The sequence below is a fragment of the Chelmon rostratus genome, chromosome 11 (assembly GCF_017976325.1).
Source record: "Chelmon rostratus isolate fCheRos1 chromosome 11, fCheRos1.pri, whole genome shotgun sequence".
In the NCBI taxonomy this organism is placed as follows: domain Eukaryota; kingdom Metazoa; phylum Chordata; class Actinopteri; order Chaetodontiformes; family Chaetodontidae; genus Chelmon; species Chelmon rostratus.
The window spans coordinates 26,994,208-27,019,612 of NC_055668.1; the positions used below are offsets into that span (position 1 = coordinate 26,994,208).

The window sequence follows — 25,405 nt, forward strand, 5'->3', positions numbered from 1 at the left end:
CTGTCAGTTTGAATGAAGTGTGTTTGACCACGTTAAATCACTGTTTCTGTGAATGGAGTCTGGGGGCTTTGGTGAGAGAGATAACAGCTGTTTCTGGTCAAACTGAAAGGATGTTACTCGTTAACAGGAAGCTCCATCTCTGAAGGATCCATGTAGACCAGCACACACATTTCAGCAGCATTCACAATACGATTTGGTTTGAAGAATTAACTGTTTCAGATCAATTCACAAATAAATGTGAATACAGAGAGCTGCTCTGTGAGTGTGTGTGTGTGCGTGTTTTCGAATGTGTTGTCCTCTTCATTGTCGTAACTCCAGGACCAAACTGACTTCTCGTCTTGCCTCATAAAATTCAGACGTCTTCAGCGTCAGCAGTAAAACGCTGAGTGTTGTTTCTATGGTTACGCTGCAAACAGGAACTGCCAGCAGCTAAATGCAGATTCAGCAAAACCCAGAAAATTCTGGATACAGACACACGGCTCGGGCGGAGCTCTGATCCTGTCCTGTCCTGTCTCTGTGCCCCAAAGCATGATGGGAAAACCTTCAGGTTCATCCAAGATGGAAATAAGGAAAAATAGCACCAGTTCAGTTCAGACAAAAATATCTCAATAATAACTTTTTAGTGCCAATTAGCAAATGTTTGCATGCTAACACGCTAAACTCCGTTGGTGAACATGGTAAACAGCACACCTGTGAAACATCAGCATGTTAGCATTTAGCTGAAACCACCACTGTGTGTAAGTGTCTGTTCACAGAGCTGTTAGCATGCTAACTGTTTGAACCATTCCCCTCACACGTGGCTCTTTAAGAACACTGAACACCTGAACACCTGAACAACAGCCACTCTGTTAGCACGCAGATGATGCCAGCAGTTCCTCTCACACCATCTCTCGTCTCTTTCATACAGAGCGTGTCCACGCTCAGCGTCACTTTCATCACGTCACTTCATGCATTTGATGCTTCTTGTTCATTCCTCGGTATGTAAACATGTGGTGGCGCTGGATGTGCTTATATTTCCTTTAACAGACTGCAGTCTATTTATAACTGCGGCGTTCGCCGGCGCTGCATCGACCAGCGTCCCCTCAGGGATCAATACAGTTTCATTTACTCTCAGTTCAGCCGAGCCGAGCAGAATTCTGCTGAATTGAACGCACCTCTCTGCTGCTGCTGCTGCTGCGATGAGTCCGCTCTCCATCAGCCCTTCTTCATCGCAGCCTCTCTTTAAATAAAGCGACTTTCTGAAACAGCGAAGAGAACTCGACCATGGGGAGGAAATGAAGTGAGAGTTATGAATGAGAGTCAGTAAATAGGAAGTGGCTGAAGCACAGCGTGCTCTCCATCTACTTCCCTTAATGAACTCCAAGTTCCCTTCGGTGGATCAGACCAGGTCAGGTTCAGGTCTACGCCTTTCATTTGAACATATTCTGCTGATTTTACACACAGCAGCGGTTCATCGAGCTCTGTGTCACTGAAGGAGAAAGTGACCCTGGTGATGTCACAGTGATGTCATCAGGGTTACCTGCTCTTGGCCTGTGGCAGCAGCTCTCTCACCACTGTTCCTTGTTTTTGGACTTTTCTCTACACTTCAGTGATTCTCGGGTACTTTATGTAAACTTGTTTGATTGCTCTTCTATACTTTCCGTTTCTATTTCTGTCCTTAAACATTTCTCATTATTCATTTTCTACTTTTCTCTGTTTATCGGGCTGATTTCTGTCCCTGTGCTGGTGCAACATTTCTCCTCTGAGGATCAACAGAGGATCATTTTCTCAATCGCCTCATCAATCATCTGGCCTATAAAATGTCAGAAAAACTTTGAGTTTACAGCAGCAGACGAGAACAAATGAATCACACATCAAAAATATCTTTACAAATCGATCATCACGACAGAAGCTGATTCATTTTATTGATCGATTAGTTGTTGCAGCTCTAATCTTGCATCCACGTGTTGCAGATGGTTGAGCGGTGTGGCTGGCTCTCTATCCAGGTGCATGATGGGAAATGTAGGCCATCTCCACCTCTGCTGCTCAACATCAACAAACACTGCGCTCCTATTGGTCAATGTCATCGAACACTGTTCTGTTATTGGCCAACATCACTGAGCACTGCGCTCCAATTGGCCAACGTCGCTAAACACTGTGCTCCTATTGGTCAATGTCACCGATAGCAAGCCGTCAAACTCGGTGAGAGAAGATGAAAAAATACTGATCAGCTGGCCTGTTTGTGCGGGCGGCGGGATGCTGCGCCGCTTGTCTTCCTCTGTGGTAACACCAATAACTGCTGGGCCTACAGAGCTGCTCATTGGATGGGGCTGGCATCATGTTTGGTTGCAGCTGAGCCTGGTGCTGGACCTCCTTTCCTTTGCTGCCCCCCCCCCCCCCCCCCCCCCCCCCCACAGTTTCTGCTGCTGTCCCGACACTGGCTGGTTCTGATGCCTGAAATACCAGCTGACCCGTTGTAACTGACAAAGGTGTAACGATTATCAGCAGTAACCACAGGGACTGAAACTGTACCACACAGGATGGGGGGGGGGGGGGGGGGACAGGCAGCAGGAGGCTTCATGTTTCTCTTCCTCTCTGAGAGTCACATGTTCACACTGATCATCACATGTTCTGTACACTAGGTATGAAGCTGGTTAGCTTAGCATTAAGACTGGAAACAGATAGAAACGGCTAGCCTGGCTTCCCCGACCAGCTGAAGCTCCTGATCGACACGTTCTTTGACGGCCGCGTGCTGAATATTTCTTTAACGGACTTTCTGGGCAGAAACACGAGGATTTAGTTCCTCTACACAACATTTATTTGAGTGTGTGGGTCCACTTTAAAAACTATTTCTGGTGTCTGACACATCTCAAAATTATCTGAAGTGAACTGACAACAAGCTAAAGTCTCACTCTTAATCTCACCTCCAGAGCTCTGATTGGCTGGTTTTACCAGGTGAGGACAACTGGAGAAACGGTTCGGGTTAGTTCTTTATACCGAGGCCAAAACGTGCTTTTAAAAGAGGGACGGTCGTGTGGCCTTCAGGGACGCCACGGCTCTGCTGCACACACAGGATACGACACAAACACGGAACATTCAAACACCCAAAATACACTCAGAGCCACAAACTGAGAGGAGCGCCGGCGCGGTCGTAGTATTTCCTCATGAACGGAGTGAACGTGAGTGCGGATGTTTCTGTCGGCGAGTCCTTCCTCCACCAACACAAGTCATTCATCCAGGACAGAAATAACCTCTCCACCGGCAGCCGGGGAACTTCACTCGACAGGACGCCAGGAAATTCTTGCTTTTTTATTTTTTTTTACCCAGCAGCCACCGGGGGGGGGGGGGGGGGGGGCGGTCCATCTCTGACTCCACTTCCAGGGATTTAACGGGCGAGTGGAACAGACACATAACTCAACAGATGGCGGTCTGACAGGTGGACAGAAGACCACTTCAGATTTATTCCAGTTACAAAACCAAATGATGTCATTTCCCCCTTCAGAATAAAATACAGGAAAAAAGAGAAAAGTTCTCAGAAACATCACATCAATCGTGGCTTTAATGCAAAAAATGATGAGAAGTGAATCTGTGACTGTTTGGAAAGTGAATGCACCCGAACATTAAGGTCCAGATTCTGAGAGGCTGCTCTGAGAACGAGTACTGCAGGTCCTGGTCTCCTAAAGGATCCTGATCAGCAGCATCTGATCCGCCTAAAATAAAGCTGTTTGGGCATCGTGTTGGATTAGGAGCAGCCATACTTTTGCAATATTTATAGAAAAGAAAGAAAATTAAAGATGGACGCCTCACATCCGTCAAACTGTGTCGTTCAAATGATCAAACTCTACGACACCCCCCATGACCACAGTACTGAGAGGCAGAGGCCCAAAACGGCGGAAGGTAAAACACCCATGTTGGCCCCCAACACAGACAGATATTAAAGTATGATCCACATCCTTGACCCGGGCTCCAAACTCCAAATATCTAGTTCACTTTACCCAAAAAACACCGGAGCTAGAAAAAACAACCCCAAACACCCCGTCTCTGAGCCAGGATTGGTTCGATCCATCGGCCGTCTCGCCGGCAGAGAGGCTGAAAACGATGACTCACCGACCGGCGGAGGGAGAAAACAGGAGAAAAGAAAGATCAAAGGACAGAAGAAAGAGAAAGACGGGAAATAGAAACGAGGGACAAATATAGAGACAGACAGAAGACAGAGTGAGAGACAGACAGACTGTTATTTTCCAGGGTGTGTCAGTCAGCTTTCATTCATCCGGTCTGAAACCACAACAAACCGCCAACACGAGCACCAGCGTTCAGCCTGCTCCCATTCTCTACATGTTTGGACCCAAACCGACCAGCTCTAAATACTGTCTCACTTCCTGTCTGTGGCTCTCAGCCGTCTCTCAGAAGGCAGAGCTTCTGTTGGGACTATTTTCAGCGGCGGATGGATCCACATGGTGTGACTGTGTGTGTGTGTGTCTGTGTGTGTGTGTGTGTGTGTGTGTGGTGATGAAGGATGAAGAGTATCACCACACTTTGAGATGATGTTTACAGCTCGTCTTCTTTTGAGTCTGTTGGACTGCATGGACACAGAGACCAGAGGAAGAGGAGGACGCCACACAGGGTCTGCAGACACGCTGCTGGCTGACATCTGATCAGCTGTGACACCACACAACGGCACAACCTGCTCAGAAATCAAACCTGAAGCAGCTTCGCTGTGAAACTGAAGCACCAGAACACGCAGGTCCAGTTTTTTAGAGGTTGTGAATGTTCCAAACTAAACGGCCGTATGATTGACGTGTAGGAGACTACATCCACCTGGCTAATGTTCCAGGTTAGAGGAAGTACTTCTTCAGGTTTAACTGTCGTCATAACCTGAGAAACAGCAGCTGAATCTGATCTAAAGGTCCAATCAGAGGCTTGACAGCATGACATCACCATTAATCAACGATCACTTCATTACAGTTTAATCAATTAATGCAGGTTACAGGTGACCTTTGTTATTATTGTCAAAGCAAACACACTGACGGGACCCACCCATCATCCATCATCCACCCATCATCCATCATCCACCCATCATCCATCATCCATCATCCACCCATCATCCATCCATCATCCATCCATCATCCATCATCCACCCATCATCCATCGATCATCCACCCATCATCCACCCATCATCCACCCATCATCCATCCATCATCCACCCATCATCCATCATCCACCCATCATCCATCCATCATCCACCCATCATCCACCCATCATCCATCCATCATCCATCATCCACCCATCATCCACCCATCATCCATCATCCATCATCCACCCATCATCCATCCATCATCCATCCATCATCCATCATCCACCCATCATCTATCCACCCATCATCCATCATCCATCATCCACCCATCATCTATCCACCCATCATCCATCATCCACCCATCATCCATCCATCATCCATCCATCATCCATCATCCACCCATCATCTATCCACCCATCATCCATCATCCACCCATCATCCATCATCCATCATCCATCCATAATCCATCATCCACCCATCATCCATCATCCATCATCCACCCATCATCTATCCATCATCCACCCATCATCCATCATCCACCCATCATCTATCCATCATCCACCCATCATCCATCATCCACCCATCATCCATCATCCATCATCCACCCATCATCCACCCTTCATCCATCCATCATCCATCATCCACCCATCATCCATCCATCATCCATCATCCACCCATCATCCATCATCCACCCATCATCTATCCATCATCCACCCATCATCCATCATCCACCCATCATCCATCATCCATCATTCATCATCCATCATCCACCCATCATCCATCATCCACCCATCATCCACCCATCATCCACCCATCATCCATCCATCATCCACCCATCATCCATCCACCATCCATCATCCACCCATCATCCACCCATCATCCATCCATCATCCACCCATCATCCATCATCTATCCACCCATCATCCATCCATCCACCCATCATCCACCATCATCCATCCACCATCCCTCCACCCATTGTTTGTGACAGACTTCACTCGTCCACTGAAGGTATTTGTCCCTTCAGTGTCCACATACAACACTTCTAATGGTTTAAACAGCTGACGGTGTTGTTGTAGCAGATCTGTGATGGAGTCAGTCAGCATCATCCCTGCTGTTCGCCAGCAGCTGCGTTAAACTCAACGTCAGTCTGACGCCACAGAAAAAGACGTGAAAAAAAATAAATGTTCTGATTGTTATTTAGAGGTAAAACGAGACAAATCTCACCAAACAGATCCATCAATACGACTCCGCTGCCACTCTGTGATATCCAGGCTGTGTTTAATAAGACGGGGGGGGGGGGGGGGTAAACAGAGTTCACATGTTCCACTCAGGCTCCTCTGTGAAACAAGAGCTTGATCTATAATAGATGCTCGGTAGAAAACTTAAAGCAGCAAACTTCCTCCAGACTGCAGAGGAGATCCTCTGCCTGCAGGGACTGTGATCCAGCAGAAGGTCTGGACTCTGAAACACAGCGAGGCTCATGACGGATTCTGTTTGAAGTGATGCAGAGCGAAGCAGAGGCCCCTTACTGCCGAGTCGAACCGACGACTTCCAGCAGTTTAACGAGAAAACTGAACCAAACCCGGAAGAAGCTCGTCCAGAAGGATCCGCAGACCACCCGGGGGTCACGGGAGGGTCATATAGTAAAGGTCTGTTCAAGTCAGCGCCGTCCTCCTCTGAGGTGATGCAGATCCCTCCCTCAACACATCTTTGCTTTGTTCCAGCTCTCCTTAAATCCTCCCTTCATTTCATCTAAAGATGGCGACCGACAGGAAGCTAAAACTGAGCGCCATCAGGCGCCTAAACAGGTCAAACATGCACACTGAGGGATTATGGAAACTACTGCTTGTGTTTTCTCTGAAGTATTAATACTACACTGTAAAAAGACTCAAGTAAAGTACAAGTACCTCAAATTTGTACCTAAGTTAAATAGTTGAGTAAATGTACTTAGTTACTTTCCACCACTGGTTGAGGCTGCTGAGAGACACAAACATGAACATTTTAGGACTAATATGAAGCTTCTCTGAGTCAGACCATCTGACCTTTGACCTCTCTGCAGAGCAGTGGTGGGGGGTCATTTCCCCCCTGGAGGTTTAAACCAGAGGACAGAACAGATTCTGGTTGCGGTTTGAAGGCCAATATCAAGGATTTCATGGAGGTTTTCATGCTAAAGTATCCAGCAGAGTTTGACACCAGAATCGTTTTGTAATCAGAGCAGCAGAGGATCATGGGATCAAAGAGGATCATGGGACAAAAGGTGGAAGAGAAAATGTTCTAGACTTCCGAGTCATGCACCAGTATTTCTATTTGTTCAGCCTGGTTCAGTCTCTGATGACGAGCTGCCGAGCAGCAACCAGCCGACGCGCTCAGGCAGAGACCAGCAGGTGGACGTAGAGCAGCATTTAGCAGCTGAAGAGCTGGAGGAGACCAAACACAGAGCTCAAAGACAGAATACCTGACTGTCAGTCATCATGCTGTCTCACGTCAGTCACAAACAAGCGAACAAGAAAACATGAAAGGGAATAAAAGTGATCGCTGCTAATGCTGCGTGATTATTATCATCATTATTTATCTCACGACAACAGAATCATCTAACACGGTTCAAGCTCGTGTCCTCGTAGCACAGCGTCCTCTGCTTCCTGCTGTAAGTAAATCAACCGGACACGATATAAAACAAGCTGCTGATGGATCTGCAGGTTCCTCTGCAGGCCTGAGGTCAGAGAAAAAGCTCCAGGACTGAACACATCTCATCAGTAGATCAACAGAAACAACATTTCTGTTGTTGGTTTCTAAAAGTGTGAAACAGAAACTGAGGTTTGGACTGAAGGACAGACAAACAGACGCAGACATTTAGTTCAGAGGGTTTAAAGAATCAGATGAAGCATCAGCGGGACCTCATGTTTCATCAAGGACCATCAAGTCTCTTCCTGTGATGAGCCACCAGTTCTGGTGAGTACTGCACCGTTGCCACGGAAACATCGCAGTAAAGAGTTCGATCAGATCCTCAGGGACCAAACCAAGGTCGAGGTCTGTCACCTTCCTGGTGAATCAGGTTCTCCTCTGTTTGGTTTGTGGAAGGCTCGAAGTACTACATTACCCATGAGCCTCAGCGTCTGCTGCTCCAACAGAGCTGCAGAGTGCTGTGTCTGTTGGCTGCTGCAGCGCCCCCTGTCTGCAACACTTCACACTGTTCGTCTGTGAAATCTAGTTCATGCAGCTTGAAGCATCAGACAGACAGACAGGCAGGCAGGCAGACAGACAGACAGACAGACAGACAGACTGGACCAGCTTTGATTTGTAATAACCCAAAACAGACACAATAAATCAAACTCAGCATCATCTGATCACTAATACATGGGTTTCCAGACGTGAAGTACTCAGATCCTTTACTTCAGTTAAAGTACTAATACAGGCCAAACTGTTCCACAAAGGGTCGTGTGGCTGCAGGTTTTCATCCCAACCAAGGAGGAGCACTAACACCACACCATAAAATACTCTGTTACAGGTCAAAGTTCAGTAAAAGTATGTCAGTGTAATCAGTAAATGTACTTCAAGTATTAAAGTAAAAGTACTGAGTGCAGTAAAACATCCCTGTTCTGTTCTCCTGTTCTCCTGTCCTCCTGTTCTCTCTGTTCTCCTGTTCTCCTGTTCTCCTGTTCCACTGTTCTCCTGTTCCACTGTTCTCCTGTTCCACTGTTCTCCTGTTCTCCTGTTCTTCTGTTCTTCTGTTCTCCTGTTCTCTCTGATCTCATCAGATTACTGTGACTCAGTCGTTCATGTCAAAGCAGGATTTTACTGTTGGAGCTGGTTGAGCTTCATTTGAACTAATGATTCTTTTCATTCTGGATCAATCAGCTGATTATTTCCTCCATTAATCGATCGATCGATCGGTTTGGAAACATTGTGAAAATAGTGAGAAATGTGGTGACGATGAGGCCAAAGTGACGCCTTCACAGTGTTTGTTTAGTCCAAAGCTCCACATTATTACAAACACATTCAGATCATTCAGATCATTCAGATCATTCAGAGGAAAAGCAGCAGATCAAACATCAACAATCACTGAAACCTCATCAATAGATGATCAGTCATTTTCTGTCAATCAATGAATCTGATCATTTCAGCTGTTCTTGTATCAACTGTTGTTTCATTTCTAACAAAACTTTGTTAGATTTTAGAAACTCTTCATGTTTGTGTGTAAAAACTCAAAACAAAACCTAAATGAGTGAAGTAACGAAGCTGTCAGATAAATGTAATGAAGTACAATATAAAGTAATTGTACTGTGTTACTTTGCACCACTGTGGGACTTTGTCCAGCAGAGGGCGCTGACAGGTTTCTCACTGCTTGTACTCTGGGGGCTCATTTCTGTCACATTATGATAATAATATAATATCTGCTGTAACCCTGAAGACCCTGAACAGCACACTCACCTGTACACGGCCGGGTAGGGCGGGGCGTACAGGTACCTGTCCTCCAGAGCCCCGCCCCCCCCAGCACAGCAGGTAGCTGGCCATGTTGACGTGGCCCCGCCCACTCCCGCACCCAGCCTGCGATGTCAGCGGCCGATCAGCCGCCAATCAAAACTCATCCTCATCGGCGTCACCGAGGGAAACGGAGTGACATCATCCAGGCGTTAATGTGATGACATCATAGGAAGACGCCCGTTTCCAGCTCTGCTTCAGTGCGTCTGTTTCATTCAGAGCGTTTTCCTCCGGCGGCGGCAGCGTCTCCTCCTCTCTAATCCGCCTGTTTCAGTCCTCCTCCTCCGGCTGCTTTCCCTCCTCGCCGCTCTGTCAGCTCCTTCCTCCTCCTCCTCCTCCTCCTCCTCCTCCTCCCCTCCGTTTCTTCAACACTAAAAATCTCAACGACAGCTTTTCTCTCAACAACTTCACTGCACAACTTTCTCTCTCCTCCTCGTCACAGTCAAATCTTCTCCTCCCTCCCCGCTCGTCCATCAGCTGGCTTTTTTTCCTCCACTGAGGGGGGAGGAGGAGGTATGTGCTTCCTGCCCTGTCTGACCCGGGATGCCCCTCCTCCTCCTCCTCCTCCTCCTCCTCCTCCTCCCTCTGTCCTCTCCTTCCCGTCTTCCTCTCTTTGTCTCCTCTTACCTTCCTGGAACTCTTTTCTCAGATCTCTTGTAACAAACATGAAGTTTGATTCGCTGTGAGTTTCTTCTGTTCGCAGAGAGAAACCCCCCCCCCACTTTTCATTTGTTACTTTATTTCACAGTGTTCGTTGTTGTCTGTTCATTTATTAATGCCTAACATGACTGTTCACTGATAATAAGGAGGTTGTTCTATATGAATTATGATCTTAATAACGTCATCCTATCACAATAAGTCGTTCATAAGTTCATTATAAAGACGAATGCATGCAAATGAGAAACTTTAAATTTAATAAAGACCACAGAGCACCAAAACTACAGTGGAATTTAATGTTTGAGTATTATCAGCAGTTCTATATGTGGTACTTTCAGCCACAAGATGTCGCTCTGCAAGAGAATCTCCCACCAGAACAAACAAGAAACACCAAGATGACGAGAACGACAACGTCGAGTGACGCAGCCGGACACTCAGCAGGCGAGAGGACCAACAGCTGGGTGAACAGGGATGTGTGAACAGATTCAGACTGATGCATCAACCCATGGAACACGATTATTAGCTTGCTAGCTCTCACGCTAACTCTAGCTACATAACACAGCAAGTAAAATGTGTTCCAGGTGGTTAAAGTCTGAACGGCGCTCACGTTTCTAAAAGCTGTGAGGACGGCCAACAGCTTCACAGGATCACATGCACGCTCACGTGCACTAGCACACACTGACATGCACGCTCATGTGCACGTTAGCCGAACCAGCTACCAAAGCAAAGAACAGAGAAGATTACAACACACACACGCACGCACACGCACGCACGCACGCACGCACACACACACACACACACACACAGGTGAGACTTGCTGTTTGCTGCTATAGGAATGCGCAGCCTCTCACATATAGAACAGTTAACAGCAGCAGTAATAACAACAGGCTGATGGCGTTCAGGCACCGTAGGAACGCACACTTCAACAATCCGTAAAGCAGCAGCATCACCAGCAGCACCAGCAGGTCAGAGGTCAGAGCCCCCAAACAGCAGATGGAAAAGATCCACACAGAAAGGACAAGGAGGAGGAGGAGGAGGAGGAGGAGGAGGAGGAGGAGGAGGAGGAGGAGATTTCAGAGTTTGTGTTCAGGGAGTGTCTCTAGTTGTCTGACAGGAGTGGGAGGTCTTTCTTTCCATCCCGTCTCTGAAACGCTGGCTGAATGAATCCATCTGGAATTTCCCTCTATAGGCTGATAAAAATATGTGTGTGTGTGTGTGTGTGTGTGTGTGTGTGTGTGTGTGTGAGTGAGTGAGTGAGTGTGTGTGTGTGTGTGTGTGAGAGTGTGTGTGTGTGTGTGTGTGTGTGTGTGTGTGTGTGTGTGTGTGTGTGTGTGTGTGTGTGTGTGTGTGTGTGTGATAGTGAAGAAGAAGCTGTTAGAGTGTGATCTTGTTTTTCTCTGCTTTGCTTTCAGGAAACTCTCACTGTGGTTTGATTTGTTTTCAACTGGAAACAATAAAGTTTGTGTTTGAATTTGAATTCTCTGCGTCCACACCCAGTGGAGGGGGTGGACGGAGGCCAAAGGAAACCAGCGAACTCCTCCAGACTGAAAGGCACAAACCTCCCAGCTCAGCTTGTGTTTTCATTTCATTCCTTGAATTTGTGAATCTGTTCGAGCTCTGAAGGAGTTTCTGCTCGAAACTCTGAGAGTTTAAGAACAAGAACAAAGAAGAAAATACAAACAACAAGAACAAAGAAGAAAATACAAACAACAAGAACAAAGAAGAAAATACAAACAACAAGAACGTTTTTTTAGTCCCTGAAAAATGAGACATTCATCTGAAACATTCAGCTTCCAGACAGGAGCTGCAGCTAACGCTAACTCCAGCTAACGCTAACTCCAGCTAACGCTAACTCCAGCTAACACTAACTCCAGCTAACGCTGGGATGTAACAGATGGACTCAACTATGACTGACCGCTAAACTGGAGATAAAGCTGATCATGAGCTAAAGCCATGAATAAAGCTTACTCAGGGCTAAAGCTAACAAAAAAGTTGTGGGCTAATCGTTAAAACCCTGTTTTTTATCATTTTTTATGTTCTTCCGTCTTTTCAGTGCCAGCCACTGAATGCATTCAGCCATTCAGTAATTATCTCTCTACACAGCGTTTTTTTTAGCAGTGGCGGAGTCTGCCACCCCCACACACGAGGGACTGACAGGAAACGATGCAGCCGCACTGTTTACTACCCTCCAGTCACGTCACAGCTGGATCAATGCTAATGCTAACGCAACATTTCCTACAGCTGCTGCTTCACATTAAAACACATCAACTGGACTTTTATTGTGAAGCAACCACAGGAAACAGAAAAATTGGTCTACGAAACAAGACGGCGGGGATTTGAAGGATTAAAACTTTAAAGCTGAAGAAAATCTGAGAAGGGATGAATCCTGTTGACCTCTGAGGACGCTAATGAACTGACTGCAGGTGTCCGTGTCTGCAGACAGCAGGACACTCTGGAAGTATTTCTATGATGTTCGGTTCTGATGTTTCCACAGGTGTTTCCACATGCACCTGTAATCTTTACTGATGATGCAGTGCTTGAAGCTGAAACAGGGACAGTCCAGAGGACGCTGCCGCTCTCCAGCTTTAAACGAGGTGAACTGACAGAAAGGCGAGGAGCGACTCATTGTTAAATACAGACTTTACAGCGTCTGTAATAGCAGAGCGGCAGAGTCGGGCTGAACCAAACCCTCCATCACACCGGCTGGAGTCGGCTGCTGGAGTCCCGGTGCGTCAGCAGACTGAGACTCACGACATGTGCTGCGGTTTGGTTAACAGAAACCATGTGGAGCAGGAAGCCGGGACCGAGAGGATGTGGAACCAAAACTGATCGCCAAATGTCACAAGCGTCACATGAGCGGATCAAGAAGATCAGCATGGTGACAGGAAACATGTCTGAGACCGAGACCAGGATCTGAAAGACTGACTGAAAACCAAATCCACGTGTTTCAGTTAGTAAATCATGTGTCGCTCACGTTATTATACCACAGATCCCAACTTTATCTGAGGCTCTGTGAAACAGGAAGCTAACGGTGGTATGAAGCTAACCTGATGATCAAGCTAACCCTGGGCTAAAGCTAGCTCGGAGCTAATGCTACGCTGAAGCTAACCTCTGTTAATTTCCAGCAGGACGTCGTTGTTGTTCGTGTTTAATAAAGTTTAACCACATTCAACAACTGACCAAACACAAGAAATAAACATGAAACATGAACAACGGAGAGCTACACATGAAGCCACGCTGCGACCAGGACTGCTGACACTATGGTTTGGCTGTTGGTTGTCGTGGCAACACGACACATATATATTTTACTCATCAGTTAAAAAGACTCTGATTGTCGACATGTATGTGAAAAGGCAGGGATGTTCTCTGCTTGATAGAACCATAAAGGGTTCTCCTGTGGTACCAGCCTGGAGAACCCTCTGCACAGACCTCCAAATGGTCATGTGACCCCTCTTCCTGTCCGTGTCAGATCCAGGTGCTGAGCCGCAACAAAACATCCCCCTTTGTCTATTTTAAACTCTGACATCTCACGCTCCAGGAAGTTAATCTGCCGTTGCCGTGGTTACCGCAGCCACAGACTGGCCAGGTGCCAGGTTTGATTGGCTGCCTGACAGGAAGGGCCAGGTATGACAACAACAGACTGAACAGACGAGAGTTCAGAATCAAGTTGTGAAGTAAATGTTGATGTATGTATCAGGTTATAATACGTGTGTGTGTGTGTGTGTGTGTGTGTGTGTGTGGACTGAATCTCATAAAAAAAGGTTTGTGTTCACTTTTCTCACTTTGTCTGATCGGCAGCTAAAAACCTTTGAAGCTTTAGTTTCATATTAAAGATGGAAGACGAAGAACAGCATGAAGATCTGACCTGTGAACAGCTTTCAGATCAGATCTGATCTCACAGCAGATGAGAGCGACTGACTAACTGCTTCATGTTGGACAGAACAGCCACACCCTTCTGACTGGAGGCTGCCGAGCAACACACTGTGCTGTTTGAGCGGCCTGGATGGGCCGAGCTCGTGAAATTCACCCCACACATAAACATGCCAGCAGCCGACGAAACGACCAATTATAGTTAAAAATATCTGAGGAACATTTCTCAGCACCGACGTCAGATTAAAAGAGTTTCAGGTGACGATGAAGAAACCGTCTCTCGTCATCAACACGCCGTGTTTTCAGCAGGTTTAACAGGAATCTGTTAAACCTGCAGCTCATTTCACCTGAAAGAGTGAAATGAGCTGCAGTTTGTGTGTGTGTGTGTGTGCGTGTCTGTGTGTGTGTGTGTCTGTGCGTCTGTGCGTGTCTGTGTGTGTGTGTGTGTGTCTGTGTCTGTGTCTGTGTCTGTGTGTGTGTGTGTGTCTGTGCGTCTGTGTGTGTCTGTGTGTCTGTGTGTGTCTGTGTGTGTCTGTGTGTGTGTGTGTGTGTGTGTCTGTGTCTGTGTGTGTGTGTGTGTGTGTGTCTGTGTGTCTGTGTGTGTATTCAGCTCAGCTACACATCAGACACTCTATAATTAAACTCATGTGTTGTCTCACAGCCTGGGCGTACAGTTCAGTTAAATCCTCACACACTCACACACACACACACACACACACACACACACACACAGTCTGTCGTGCTGCTCTGCTGCCCCCGTGTGGCTGACGGCTGTGACTGCACTCTTGTTATTTATTGATGGTAACACCCTAAATGAAGTCTGGCTGTGATCAGGATCCCTGCACAGCCAGAGGAGACGAAGACCACAGCCGACGAAGGCTCTTTCATCACATTCACACAGATCTGAACAAATCGCTCCTTCATCATCCTGATTCCATGACGACGACAGCGAGAGGCCAATGTTAAATGTTGGACACTGAAGTTTGAAAATATAAAAACTCAAGTTTTTCAAATAATACTAATAACCCCCCCAAACTGCTGCCTTCTAGTCATAAATACTTATTGTTAAGCAGAATCATTTATTTTCTATTTTCCATTTTAAGGGCGTTCTGCAGAGAACTCCGTCTGTGTCTGTTTGTGCTCTGACAGCTTTCCGTCCTCATGAAAGATGCTTTTTAGAAGTAATGAAGTATTGCTCCCCCCGTGTTCCCCGGCTGGCGCTCCTCCTCTCACCTTAAAATCATGAGCGAATGCAAACTTAAACTAAAATCTTTTCAGCTGTCGAATAAAGGGGACAGAAGAAGCCAGCCCGGTGGGTCCACACTGACTCCACTGGGTACCATGACAACAATGATGCTGAGGGAACAACGTCAGCTTCTTCCAGGCTGCATGAGAAGGGCCCCCCCCTCAAAGGCTCAACCACAAACTGAGCAACAGAACCCAGAACAAACACTTCCTGTCCTCAGTCTGGACCAGTACCGTCAGCTGTCACTCACCTGGGGCTGCTGTGGAGTGACGGGGCAGAGCTAGCCTTGCGGAAGCCATCTTTGAGGATGGAGCGACGCCACGACTCTTTCTCCGACCTGGATCGAACCGGAGGGCCGGAGTCGTCTTTGGAGCCGCCTCGGAGCCCCGCCCCCGAGGCACTGAGGGTGATTTCGGAGCGCGACGTCTCCGAGGGGGCGGACGGGTCCGGGTGGGCCAGCGGGGCGAAGCTCAGCTCGATGATCTGTTTGGCGCTCTCGCAGATCTGACTCTGAACACACACACCGGCGTCACTTCCTGCCGTCCGACAGGAAACATCAACACGATTCATTTTCAGCTCCGCTCTCCTACCTGGATCTCAGGGGTGAGGGTGGGCAGGTCGAAGGTGAACACCGATGTGGATCCGGAGGTCAGAAGGTCCACGCTGTCCAGGCTGCTGTACGACGTGCCTTTGGCCCGGTGAGACTCCATGATGCTTTCAAAATGGCGGCTGAAGGAGTCGAGGTTGCTGTCGGAGGGTCGGCGGGGGCTGCCGATGGAGATGGGAGACTTGAGGCCGCCGTGTGTGTTGGACGACGCCTCCAGCGGCCTGAAGGGCAAACAAAGACCAATCAGATCAAGAACTATTTCAACAAGCTTTCCAACATGTTTATCACACACACACACACACGCACGCACACGCATACGCACACACACACACACACACACACAGAGACACACACACACACACACACACACAGAGACACACACACACACGCACACACGCACACGCACGCACGCAGACAGACACACACACACACGCACGTGTGCGTGCGTGCATGTGTGTGTGTGTGTGTGTCTCTGTGTGTGTGTGTGTGTGTGTGTGTGTGTGTGTGTGTGTGTGTGTGTGTGCGCGTGCGTGCGTGCATGTGTGTGTGTGTGTGTGTGTGTGTCAGTAGAAGCTTCCAGTCTCATCATTAAAAGAAGGGTTCTGGGACTTTCGGGGTTTTTAAAGAGGTCAAAGAGGTTATCAACATGGAAACCTCCTCCTCTCCTCACCTCTTCTCTGGGCTACATGTGGGACAGTTTTATTGGACGGAGGGCTCATGTGACCTCACATCTCCACTAATCACAGCCTCTGGTTATCCTCCTGATCCAGTCACCAAAAACATGCTTCTGAAGCCAAGTCAGTGACGCGGCTTCACTCTGGAAAACAACGTTCTTCCTGTATTCGCTACCTGACCGTTAGCACGGAGCTAGCCCGGCTGCGTGAGGCCCGCCGTGGTTTTTGACACTGGAGTTAAGAGGTTAACAGTCTGCAGCTCACAGCATCAGACAAACTCCTGCTTCACTCAAACCTGTGTGAGCACTCACCCCTTCAGCAGCAGACTGAACACCTCGTCCTCCTCCTTGGTGGCTCTCTGTCTCTGTCGGTCTCCCAGCATCCGCACACTGGCCCAGCTCACCACTCCTTCCTCCTCGTCCTCTTCCTCCTCCTCCTCCTCCTCCTCCTCCTCCTCCCCTCCACCTGTCCGAGGCTTCAGGGAGGCTTCGGCGGGGCTGAAGCTGTTTCCCAGGACGCTGCGGTTGCTCCCAAAGGCCGAGTCCTCCTCCGCCTCCTCGGCCGCCTCAGCCTCCGCCCGCATCACCTGCGCCACGATAACCAACATTAATCACACGTGAATATTAAGACAGTTCATGATTGACAAAACCAGACAAGATCAGATGAAACCGGATCACCTCGTCCAGGTCGGTCTCCCTGTAGCACCGCAGCGGCACGGCGTCCAGGTCCGTCTCAGAGTATTTGATGGTTTGGCGGATGATGCCTGTCTTGGAGGTGGGGCCTCGGGGGTCAGGGGTCACCAGTTCCACTTCAATCTGCCGCACCTTGTGATGCGACAACCTCGGACCCTCGCTGTCCCTCCCCCTCCTCTTATAGGCTGGTTTTAGATGGCGGGAGGAGGGAGGGGTGGGGCTGGGCGAGCTGCTGATTGGCGGCGTTGTGGGCGGAGTGTCTGCAGGTGAAAAGAGGCGTGTTGGTCAGACGTCCTAAACGTTGGGAACCTTGAGGTTCTGAAGTGGAACGTGTTTCATTTTCAACAACAACATCAGAAGGAACATCAAGAACAGCCAAGACGAGTGAAGACACATTTCTATGCAGATGATACAGTCATATACACACCTGTCCAACTGCTCATTAACTAAAATTTCTAATCAGCCAATCACGTGGCAGCAGCTCAATGCATTTAGGCATGTGGACATGGTTCAGACGATCTGCTGCAGTTCAAACCGAGCATCAGAATGTGGAAGAAAGGTGATTTAAGTGACTGTGAACGTGGCGCCAGACGGGCTGGTCTGAGTATTTCAGAAACTGCTGATCTGGGATTTTCACACACAACCATCTCCAGGTTTACAGAGAACGGTCCGAAAAAGAGGAAATATCTAGTGAGCGGCAGTTCTGTGGGTGAGAATGCCTTGTTGATGCCAGAGGTCAGAGGAGAAGGGCCAGACTGGTTCGAGCTGATAGAAAGGCAACAGTAACTCAAACAACCACTCGTTACAACCGAGGTGAGCAGAAGAGCATCTCTGAACACACAACACGTCGAACCTTGAGACAAACAGGCTCCAGCAGCAGAAGACCACACCGCTAACACTCCTGTCAGCTAAGAACAGGAAACTGAGGCTACAATTAGCACAGGCTCATCAAAACTGGACAACAGAAGACTGAAAAACGTTGCCTGGTCTGATGAGTCTCGATTTCTGCTGCGACAGTCAGATGGTAGGGTCAACAACATGAAAGCATGGATCCATCCTGCCTTATATCAATGGTTCAGGCTGGCGGTGGTGGTGCAATGGTGTGGGGGATATTTTCTTGGCACACTTTGCGCCCCTTAGTACCAACTGAGCATCGTTTCAATGCCACAGCCCACCTGACTGTTGTTGCTGACCATGTCCATCCCTTTATGACCACAGTGTACCATCTTCTGACGGCTGCTTCCAGCAGGATAACGCACCACGTCATAAAGCTCGAATCATCTCAGATCGGTTTCTTGAACATGACAATGAGTTCACTGTACTCAAACGGCCCCCACAGTCACCAGACATCAGTCCAATCGAGCACCTTTGGGACGTGGTGGAACGGGAGATTCGCATCATGGATGAGCAGCTGACAAATCTGCAGCAACTGCGTGACGCTACCATGTCAACATGGACCAAACTACTACAAAATGACCTTAATGAGCAGAAACAATATCTGAATCAGCGCCGGTGTGCTCGATAAGTTCCAGCAAACATGAGTCAAAGGTGTGTTCGAGGTCACGGTGCCTTCACTGCAGCTTATTTCTACGCTGTAAACTGAAACAGCAACTATTTATTTGAGGCAACTAACTGGAGATGATGGAAAACAAATGATTTTGCTTTTTTAACCAGCTGATGGGAGGTTAAAGGAAAAGTACTACACTTCATATTTTTTTTACACTCCAGTTAAATATTTTACCTCCAGTGTTACTTACTGATGTATTCAGAGATATTTTGGACTTGTCTGGTTGCCTTTACAATCAGAGCTCCAGACTAATTAGTTGTCATATCTGATTTTTTTAAATAATCAAATACTGACATCAGTCTTTGGCAGTGAACAGTCTCCACAAGGAGCAGGTCACATTATCCATTAGATAACATTAGATTAATTAATAAAAAAAGTCTCTTCATTTAAAGACACATGGAAAGAAGATGCTAAATAAAGAGAGGAAGTGAATGGTAGTGTGTAGTAATACCTGTGAGCAGAGTCGGACACTGTGAGACCCGTTCAAGCTGGCGTTAAGCTTCAACTAATTGGCTTAAACAAAGCTCCTGAAGCTGCTTGTTTACTTCGCTGAGTGAGGAAACAATATCAGAGAAAAGGCAGAATGGCCCTTTAACCTGTCCAGGTAGAGCTCAGGTAAATATAGACTCCGCCTGTAAATAACACAGTCACTACTGCCGCTGTGTGAAGGTGACAAACTGAAATAAAACACTGATGGATCTAATCCTGTCCAGGATGTGAAGGCTTATAACAGACTTAACCAGCCAGCTGTAACACCTGAACACCTGCTGACATTGAAAATCTCTGTAAACTGATGACAAACTGGAAAAGAGAATAAAAACAGACCAAGCTAAAGCATCAATAACTCCTATATCACTGATTTGTATTAAAAAATGCAGAACAACACCCCTTTTGTATAAATAGTGGTGGCAGAGGCCGTGTAGTTTCAGTGCACGTGAACACACCTGGAACATGATGGAGGCGTGTTTGAGCTAATTTCCTGTTCAGCATGTCAGATGAAACAGTTTAGGGACAACAGCATTAATTAACGAGGTGAGCCATCAGCATCAGTCAGAGTCAGACTGAACATCTATGATCAGGACTGTGTTGCTGCTGTGGTTCAGTTCTTCTAAACATACATGAACAGCATCTGAAACAGTCAGTACCTTTACTGCAGCGACTCCCCTCCGCCCGCCCTCCAAACAGGAACTCCCACTTGGCCTGAGCGATCTTCTGCGACCTCGAGGACGGAGTCGTCGCCGAGCCGCCGTCCGACTGCACGAGGAGGAAAGAAACGATGTGTGAAATCATCTAAACACCAGAAAGAGTGAAAGCGTTGGTAGATTTTATTCTTTGACTTGACTGTTTGGTTACGCAGTCATAGAAATGACTGGAAAACAATTAGCTCACATGTTTTTGTGTTCAACTTCCTCTGACCTGCTGTAACAAAAACAACCAAAACTAAAACTTGTAGCAGACTGAATGTTGGGGGGGGGTTGTGATGCACCGTCACCTTCATTTTACACAGAATTAAAATCTGATGTGATTGAACTTTTAAAGTCCTCAGTCCCACAGAATAGCAGGAATGAAAGGTGACAAGAGTGTAAACCAGGACTGACCCTTCGAGACAGCATCACATAAAAAACTATACAAGCTAAATCACTTTGAGGAGACTTAACACATGATGCATCCAACGGTCTGGAAGCTGAAGAGGAACAGTGAGCTAGTTTACATTACTGCCGTGTTCAGATCAACAGAAAACTATCCGTTGTTCATATTAAACATATTCCAGAAGTGCTAAAGCTTCGTGCAAGCTGTAGCTGCTGAATGCTAACAAGATGCTCATTTTTGTTCACATTTCTTCATCCAGTTCAACAGAAACCAGAAGAAAACACACTGACGAACCAAAACTCACTGAGTTAGGAGAACTTTGGATGTCTGCTGTATATCTATTGTGTATGTAACGACATGATGAAGACTCATCATTCACCTCTGCACATACATACATGATCTACGTGATTTCTGCCTCACAGACCGATCCCCTTTCATTCAACCAAACCCTCATCACCCTCCCACCCGGCCGACCTGCATCCCTGAGCCGGTGTCTGCTGTATCGTGGCTGGACTGGCTCGAGGTTTCGGGGGACAGACGGTCATTTCTGTCCAGCTGGGAACTGTCTCCCATGCTGCCCGTTACCCCACTGGAGCTTTGAGAGGACGTCCCAGCAGCCCCGCTGTGATCCTGAACTTCTTCCCCCTGATCCTTGGACACACCCAGAACTGGTGTCTCGTACCCCCGCGCTGACATCTTTACTCCTGTGTCTCCGCCGACCTTCATATGATACTCCTCTGTGCTTGGAGTGTAAATTCCAGAGGTTGACTGTTTGTATTTTTCTTTAGCGAGTTCGCCCCCATGCTGGACTGGTCCAGCCTCCCTCCATTCCTGATGCCTGGAGGTCCAGCTCACAGGCGATGCTTCTGTGTTTTGGTTAGAGAGAAGTCTCTTGGAGAGTTCAGGGCTGTCCCGAGGTGATCTATCAAAAAGGTGATCATACTGCCTTAGTTCCATGCCAGGCGATTTGCGGTCTCCAGTGTACTGTGGCGGCTGATAGCGGTGCAGGGTAGACATGTCCTTAGTGGGTGATGAACCCCTTTGCTGTCGCGGGTCCAAGACCAGTGACTGAGAGGTGGCTGCATGATGCAACCGAGTTGGCAAGGCTGGTGATGCTGGTGAAGACGAGTCTTTCTGGGATAAGAGAAATGAGACGCGTTCTGGTCTGTTCTGAGGTATCGTTTTGTCTGTTTTCCATTTGTGGATCTTCTTGTCAAACTCAGGGGAGTTTTGCCCGTGCAGAGTGGCGTAAGGTTGGGATTCTCTTAGGAATGACCCTCGTATCTTGGGACTCTCTGGCCTCTGAGACTCAGCTTGAGAAGGTGTTGGAGAGGGAGTCCGTCTGTCTGCAAAAACGGTGGACAGTTTGGCAGCCTCCACAGCTAACTTACAAGCCACTTCAGCGTTTGAGGATGGGGAGATGCTTCTCCTGCAATTGGTAGGGCTGACTGCATCACTGGCTCTGCTACTGCAGAGTGAAGACTTGTGGTGAGTCTTTCTGGATAAGTTGGAGTCATCATTAGCACTAGGGTGTAAACTGTCTCTAGCGTTATGACTGGTGTTTGTGAAATTAGCACTAGAATTACTATTAACACTGTGTTGGGGGTTCGCACTAGCTTGGTAGCCAGTCCTGGAATGGTTGCTGGTGGGGAATATGTTAGTGGGGATCTCATGCTGAATGTCTGTGGGTCTCCCTGCAGGTAAAGGTGGGTGAAATTTGCTCAACAATCTGGGGCTCTCATCCCCCATCCATGGCCTCTGTTGGCTCTGGGGCAGGCCACGAGAGCTAAGAGTTGAGGTTGAGTGGGAGGAGTACCCAGTGTGGGCACACAGGTGATCAGAGGCAGGACTTCTGGGTAGTCCATTCACTGAACTACGGCAGACTCCCCTGTCCAGCTCCAGGAACTGGGCCTTAGATGGCAGGGTGAGAGTACTGCGGGGCAGGACAGGCGAACCTGACCAGGACCGGCAGCGAGGGGACTGATAGTGCCGTGGCAGGGTCGGACTACAATACTCTGGACTGTGACCAGCAAATCTGTGCCTGAGTTCTGGAGATCCAAACTCCTCCAAGGCCCTGCAGGTGGCATCTCTGGCAACTGCGTCCAGGGTTGTCCTCTGCATATAAGGCGAGCCCCGTGGGGAGTGATTCTGAGACGGGTAGGGGTGACTGGGGCAAGGATCGCCCTGCCCTGGCTGACCGTTGTACCACACTGGGTCGCTCAGCCTCTTCCGGAGATGGGCGGGCAGCTGCCCCTCCATTCTGTTATGAGGATTGTCCAACTCACTTTGGCACACAGAGGTACGGCGGCCCCCCATTCTGTGAACGTTAGCTTTCTCTATGTAGCCGAAGGTCACCACAGATGTCTTCCCCTCCCCACCTCCCACCTCTGGGACCTCATAGGACCTGCGGTTGCTGGTGGGTGTGGAGGGTACAGTCAGCCTCCCAGAGGATGTGGAAGACGGGTAGAAAAGCACTCTTTCCCTGTATGGATCCCTGTCAGAGGTACACGTTTGTTCCAATGAGTCATGTTGCCCTGAACTGGCCATTCCAGGTGCAAGGACCTGGAGTAGTTGACCGAAACTGTCATACAGCATATCCTGCCGTTGGACCTGGGTAGGAGACCCTGTAGCATCAGGGTTTTGGAGTTGAAAGCTGACAGAGTGCCTAGAGGAGGACTTTGAGGGGAATAAGTTGTGGCTTCCAACGCTAGTTTGGTGCTGAGAGACTGGGGAAAGATCTGGACTGCGGCTAGGGCTGGAACGTGTGGAGCTTCTCTGGGAGTGAGGGAGGACGTCTGGGCACTGAAGCATCAGGTGACCAGTCCCATCATCTCTTCTTCCCGGCACCTTCCCTTCCTCCTCAGCGACAGACCTCACCTCAACATACAGGTGGAGGACTTTACCTGCCTGAGACATGTTGGCACCTTGGTCAACTAAATGTCCTTTTTCTATGGACTTGTGTGCCAAGGATCCCTTGACCTCCTTCTACCCAGTAAAGTGCCAAACGGTTTGATGAGGGTCAGAGGTGGAATTCAACTAACAGATCTGTCCTCCATCTGCTCATCGTGTCTTCATCCTGTATCAGAAAGCAGAGACAGGGACAAAGTTAATACTACACAGTTCAGACATGTATAAGCAACCCCCCACTGCAGACTTTCATGTTCTAAACTTAACTTTCTTTGAGGTCACGACCTCCTTTCCATCACACAGTCTTCTCCTCCTCAAAAAGAAATCTAAATACTCTCACACACATTCCAACACACATTCACACACATGCAGGGCTTCTGCATCAAGAATAAACATACTGCTGTTACTGGTTGATGGTAAAGGTCTCACAAAATACAGTTCAACCATGTACACATGAGCCATGTCCTTGAGCCGAGTTCATCTTTTCAGCTAGTTAGTAGTAGAAAAGGAGAGCAGTTCCTCTTCTACTAGAGCTGCTCCAGTTATTACCCGTGGTCACTGATTCTAAAACTCAAACACATCTCCTCAGCACAGTGAGAACAATAAATGTCATTCTGATGTTCTTGGTTTAATTAAAGGGGGTTTTTCCACCCTACTAGCCATAGAACGTGTTGCTAATGATCAGATTTGAACCTCAACACTTCAGTCTACTGTGAATCTTCTATGTAGGTCAGCTAGCGTCCTAAGACGATCTGGTTCACTGCTACAATCAGAAACCAAAGACCTCCGATGTTTTATCCATCAGGGGCAGAAAGCAAGTCAAACACTACAGGCTGCTACATCTGTGGTGCTAAAGCAGGTAAATATGGACAAAAATGATCATTAAATCAGCTTCTGATTCCAAAAAGTCTGGATTCTGAGTGAAACATGAATAAAACCAGAATCAATCAAACTGTTTCCTGACATCAGTTTCCTGAAGTGTCCCTGAGTCCAGGTATTAATCTCTTTATCCAATCACGTGTTGACAAAGTGTTGACCCTCGCTCCATCCTCTCTGTGAACCACTGAGCCTTTCAATCATGATGCTATCACCTGTTACCAATCAACCTGTTTACCTGTGGAATGATCCAAACAGGTGTTTTTGGAGCGTTCCACATCTTTCCCAGTCTTTAGCTGCTCCTGTCCCAACGTGTTTGACAAAAGTGTTTTTTTAAGATTTGTATTTTTATTTCTGTTAACTAAAAAGACTTTTTTCACATCTAGTTTTAGTGAACTATGATAACCCTTCCATTACGTTGCTCTACAGTCCATTGAGATGTTCTGATGCTCATTGAGGATTTTCTAGTCTCTCTTCAGGAGGTTTTATGAGTCTTTGAAGAGGTTTTAGTTGTTGCTGATCTGTGGTACCCCAGGAGGTTCTGATGGCCCTTGGGGAGGTTCTAGGGGTCCTTACAGAGGTTTTAGTGGTCTTTCAGGGGACTTTAAGAGTAATCTCAGTGGCTGAACACCTGTGGGACACATGTTAGATGGTCCTCACCTCCACCATCATCAGAACATCAAGTGAGTGAATATGTGTGTTCATTCAGAGTTCTGCAGGTTTGGTAAATCTACGGCACACAGGGAGCACTGAAGCTGTTCTATTGGTGAACGACACCTTACTAACACACTTTGGTTGGCTTTTATAATTGTTTGTCACCTGTATGTTAATGAATCTGTAAATGAAACACCTGCTGCGGTCTCAGCCTTTAGTCCTTCGGGTGCGTTCATCCTCTGAAATGTCAAATACTTTGGTAATTACACGTCCGTTCACGTCTCTGGCCATCCGCCAACAACGCAGCGTGAACATGTGGGCCAGAGTTTCATTCTTCTATTAATAGCCGAGGAAAAGCAGCTTGGAGTTCAGGTGTTCAGGTGAGAACCGCCATCGTCCTCGACCTGCAGACTATACCAACAAATCATTTCACATCTGACAGTCAGACGCCTTTTCCTCATTTTATGTTTTATCTAAGTAGTTTTTTTTGGTCTGTGAGGAGAGTGAAGTTTGACTTTTAATTCATGTCCACT

At 47.7% G+C, this 25,405-nt stretch overlaps 1 protein-coding gene across 1 annotated transcript in view; it reads right to left on the reverse strand.

The window, feature by feature from the left end:
• Positions 1–16,995, reverse strand: part of psda (pleckstrin and Sec7 domain containing a) — a 38,499-nt gene extending 21,504 nt beyond the window's left edge. Inside the window, exons 1-3 of the mRNA XM_041946929.1 lie at positions 16,898–16,995; positions 15,896–16,133; positions 15,556–15,815 (exon numbers count right to left, since the gene is read on the reverse strand). Of these exons, the coding sequence (XP_041802863.1) occupies positions 15,556–15,815; positions 15,896–16,133; positions 16,898–16,968 (569 nt within the window). The 5' untranslated portion in view covers positions 16,969–16,995. The remainder of the gene's footprint in view (positions 1–15,555; positions 15,816–15,895; positions 16,134–16,897) is intronic.
• Positions 16,996–25,405: the final 8,410 nt, after the last annotated feature.